At 32.8% G+C, this 5,092-nt stretch overlaps 1 protein-coding gene across 1 annotated transcript; it reads right to left on the minus strand.

Annotated features, from left to right (window-relative positions):
* Positions 1 to 2,509: 2,509 nt before the first annotated feature.
* Positions 2,510 to 3,746, minus strand: LOC107444424 (uncharacterized). The gene has a single exon (XM_016058553.4). It carries the CDS (start codon positions 3,374 to 3,376, stop codon positions 2,615 to 2,617), a length of 762 nt encoding a protein of 253 aa, XP_015914039.2. The 5' UTR covers positions 3,377 to 3,746; the 3' UTR covers positions 2,510 to 2,614.
* Between the last annotated feature and the right edge of the window lie 1,346 nt (positions 3,747 to 5,092).

Here is a 5,092-nt window from a genome sequence, read left to right on the forward strand (position 1 = left end):
AGGTAGACGTAAGGGGGTACCATAAACAAGTTGTGCACAAGTTGCATTAATATCAGCTTTTAAAGCTGTGCGAATACCTAATAAAACAAGTGGTAAAATTTCGGCCCATTTATTATTTTCCTGTGCTATTATAGAACTTTTAAGTTATCTATGAAATCATTCTATCATTCCATTACTTTGCGCGTGATATGAAGTAGTATGGATGTGGTTAGTGCCTAAGATATTAGTGAGATTTCGAAAAAGAGTTGATTCAAAATTTCGGCCTTGATCGGTAGTTATAGTAACGGGAGTGCCAAATCTAGAGATCCAACCGTTAATAAGTGCTTTTGCGGTGGTCTCGGCAGTCATATCCGAGGTAGGGATAACTTCTGGCCATCTCGTGAATCTATCTATTATTGTAAGGCAGTATTGCTTACCTTCAGAAATAGGAAGTGGGCCAATAAAATCCAGATGGATATGGGAAAATCTTGCGTCGGGTTGAGCAAATGTACTAAAAGGAGCTTTAGTGTGTTGAAAAACTTTAGCTCGCTGACATTTCTCACAAGAACGAACTTTATTTTTGATATCCACTTTCATGTTGGGCCACACAAATTGTTTAGATATTAAATTTGTAGTTGAATATATTCCAGTATGAGAAAAATAATGTAAATTATCAAAGTTAATTTGCCTGTATGATTTTGGAATAAAAGGTCTAGGGTACTTAGTTGAAAAATCACATATTAAATTAACATCTTCCAAAGAAAAGTAATGTTTTTCTAATTTTAAAGATGAATTATTTGAATTTAATATTTCTTTTAATTCTGAATCTTCATTTTGTTCCTGTTCTAGTTTTTTAAAGTCTATTAATGGAGGTTTTGAAATTGCATTTATTTCTATTCGCGATAGAGTATCAGCAACTGAATTAGATTTTCCTTTTACATGTTTAATATCAGTTGAAAATTGAGAAATATAATCAAGATATCTGGATTGGCGTTGGGAACATTTTTCAGGTTTTTGTTTAAACGCATAAATTAGAGGTTTTTGGTCAGTAAAAATAGTAAAATTTCTACCTTCAAGCATGTGACGAAATTTTTTTATTGACGCGTATATTGCCAATAATTCGTGATCGTATGTTGACCAATTTTGATGACTTTTATTTAATTTTGTTGAGAAAAATGCAATTGGTTCCCATTCATTATTTTGATATTGCATTAAAGAACTGCCGATTGCAAAATCAGACGCGTCAGTCCACAGACTTAAATTAGCACCTGGTTTAGGATATTTTAATAGAGTTGCATCGGCTATTGCTTGTTTTGCATCAGAAAAAGATTTGTTTGAAGTATCGGTCCAAATTAACGGTAAATCAGATTTTTTTGATGATTTGTTAGATTTCTTAATATTTCGTTGTCCTTCTAAAAACTTGGTTAAAGGTGATAAAATATGAGCTGCATTAGGAATAAAGCGTCTATAAAAATTAAATAATCCTAGAAATCTGCGTAATTGAGTAATCGTATTTGGTTTTGGAAAATTTAGAATTGCATTAACGCGATCACTTAAAGGTTCAATACCTTTTTCGGAAATTTGAAACCTAAAAATTGTAAACTATTCTGACCAAATAAGCATTTAGGGATTTATTGTTAAACCAAAATACTGCAGTCTATAAAAAAGTGATTTTAAATATTTTATATGCTCTTCGGGAGATTCGGAAGCTATTAATATATCATCTATGAAAGCGTAAACGCCTTCCAAGCCTCTAGTTACTTCGTCAATAAAGCGTTGGAAAGTACTGGCTGCATTGCAGAGTCAGAATTGCATACGAGTACTTTCGAATAATCCGAAAGGAGTTATTATTGCAGTTTTATGTACATCTTCATGGGTTATTGGTATTTGATGGAAAGCTCGAATTAAATCAATGTGAGAAAATATTTTAGTTCCATGTAGTTCACTAGTAAAATCCATAATATTAGGAATTGGATATTTATCTTTAACAGTTTGAGCGTTTAAAGCTCAATAATCACCTACTGGACGCCAGTCCAAACTATTTTTCTTGGGAACTAAATGTAAAGGTGATGAAAAATTACTTTTGGATGGGCGCATGTGGTCTAAATCTAACCTATGTTGAAATTCCATTTTTGCTATTTTTAACCTATCGGGTGCTAGAAGCCGAGTTTTAGCAAAAACTGGTGAACCAAAAGTTTCTATATGATGTACAACATTATGCTTAACAATTTGGTCTGAGAAAATAGGTTTCGTTATATCCGAAATAATGTCAGAATTTTTGAAAATACAATGAGAATTTAAATTAGTAGTAATATCATTTAAACAACGTTTTCTAATATTAGGTTTAAGATTAAAATAGTATAAAAAATCTGCACCTATAATATGATTAGTTATATCAGAAATATAAAATGGAAAATTAAACTTTCGTCTAAGACCGAAGTCTAAAGTTAACAATTTCTTACCGTGATGGTATTGTTCGCAGCTTTAAAAGTCTGAATCGGAGAAAGAGTTTTTTCTTTTTTATTTGTTGGAATAATTGAGCAGTCACTTCCGGTATCCACTAGAAATTGCTTGTTGGATTGTCTATCTCTAACAAAAAGGCGACAATTTGTTGGAGGCAAGATGTTAGTCGCATTCACTCTTGCATTTCTTGGTTTTTCTGGTAGATGCAGGGTTTGACACACTTTCTAGCATCAGATTTAAATTTCCGATGATAGAAGCACATTTTGGAGTTTCGATGTGGAGATGAGGATTGGCTTTGACGATTACGAAACTGTGCATAGTTCCGGTTGCGAGACCTACTGCGGGTCCGCAATGCAGCTACTTCTTTTCGTAGTGCTCGTACTTCTTCTAAAAGCTCAAAAGTGCATTGTTGGTTTGAAGAAACTACGCTAACTTCACTTGAAGTTGACACTTCCATTACTTTATCAGCAATTTCTGCTGCTCTAGTTGAATTTAGTGAAGGGATTGCCGCCAATATCGACTGAACATGCTGCGGTAGCTGATTTAGAAATAGTTCCAAAAGTAGCGAATCTGAGATTTCGTGGGATTCAGCTCTTCTCTGCATAGTGCGCAAGAGTTCACTAGGCTTTCTATCTTCTAGTTGCTCTCCGGAGAGTAAACGTCGAATTTCCTGGGACTTTGTTTCCCCGCAGCGTGGAATAATTTCTTCTTTCAGCTTTTTGAAAGGATCTTCTGCGTCAGGAGTTATAATGACGTCCCTTACAACTGCGGCTACTGCAGGAGGAAGATGGGCGAGGCAGTAGTTAAACTTGGTTTTGCTCTCTGTAATCGGTTTCGGTGTCGCAAACTGGAAAGTTGCTTCGACCATGTGGAACCACAGGTGTGGATCAGAGATGTTGAAGATGGGAATTTTTACTGCAGATGATTCCGCCATAGTTGCAGTTTCTTATTAATCCAAGAACCAAAAACAGGAAAGATCAAAAATAAAAGTTACTTGTATCGTCAGACATCCGGGTCACCATTGAAGTATGCGAAGATAGCTCCTTCGAGATACTAATATTTTATTAAACATATTTACATTTATATACAAGTTGGTTTGATTTACAAGAAGCATCATCACAGGAGAGAAATACTGACAGGCTGTCATGTGCGTGCTGGTATTTATACAATTCTAATATGATGACGTCAGAACTCTTATTTCAGTTCACTTCAAAAATAAGTAAAAACACAATTGATTAAAGACAAACAGATAACAATATGAAATAAACTTGATTTTACGATGAGCGGCGAACCTATCACCACAGTACCATGAAATGGTATGATATCACGTAATAATCTTTAGGGATTGGCAAACATCAGAAATAAAGGGCCATGGCTTCTTACTGAATAAGACACTAATGTAAGAAGACTAAGCTTCTTACACATATAAACGGATTCTGCTCGTAAAAACACTCGAATTGGCTACATTTATACACTATTTACGTAAATTTAAGGAACTTTACTATTCTGCTTGGAAAACTGACTTTGTTCTTGAGATTATATTTTTAAATTACATATTTTTGATGGTGAAGTAATAGTGCCTTTTACATCCATATTTAAGATTTTAAGAATCGGAACAATAAAGATATTTTTATAGTGTATTCCTAATCCTTACGTTTCTTAACCAAACATTTTTACACGAGAAAATTCGATTAGTTAGTAAAATTTTATCCGGATTGGTTCAATTTTTGACTCAGTGATAGCAGACACATAGATAACATATGTGATTTTGCAATCACGATGTAAAAAGCATAACTTAAGGAAAAATAATCAAACTATGCTTTGAAAAAAATTTTCTCTATACTTCATTTATTCTTTTATTACGAGAAATCTTGAGAAATATTAAGCTACTAACGCATTAACTTTTCAAAGTTCTCTTTACAAGGCAAGACATACATCTACAGAAAAAAATTATCAGAAAGTAAATATTTATTCTCTAAGAACAAATTCTATTGAGACTTAATCTTGCATGTCAGAAAAATTTTCGACTTCATGGTTGGAAAGACTTTTGAAAAAGGAAATCTTTTGACGGAAGTTAGAAATGATGGGACATAAATTTGCTTGGATAAATTTCCTTTTTGTGCTGAACACACAAAATCTCCAGGTCAGGTTATTTCTAGAGAAAAAGAGCATTTATACTTGATCTCCGTACCACTAAGTTATTCAAAGAGTGGTTGCATAGCAAATATTTTTATACTGATTTATGTACTAAGTATAATGTATCAAGTCAGCCTTAAAATAACGATTAGAAGCAATGCTAACTGGTTTATAAAACGGTGTTGAATGCAAACTTCAGTTAAAAGGTAAGCAAAATTATTTTCCTTAACAAATTTTCTATCAATTCAAAATTAATTTTGAATTGAAATTATGAAGTCTTTAAGAGCATATCTATTTTTTTTTTAAAAAAAAAACCTAGTTACGCAATAAGTATACTCAATCACGCAAAAATATTTTAAGCCATCCTTTATAATATATATATATATATTAATTTAACACTAGAACAAGTGAATTTTGGACTTACCTAAAACCGACATTTGGGGCTTATTTTGGCCCTCATACGAAGTTAATGTTTCTTCAAAGAAAACGATTTTTAAATTGATGAATATTATTG

This window comes from Parasteatoda tepidariorum, chromosome 2 (genome assembly GCF_982258835.1).
Source record: "Parasteatoda tepidariorum strain Cologne lab strain chromosome 2, Ptep-v5.0, whole genome shotgun sequence".
NCBI lineage: Eukaryota > Metazoa > Arthropoda > Arachnida > Araneae > Theridiidae > Parasteatoda > Parasteatoda tepidariorum.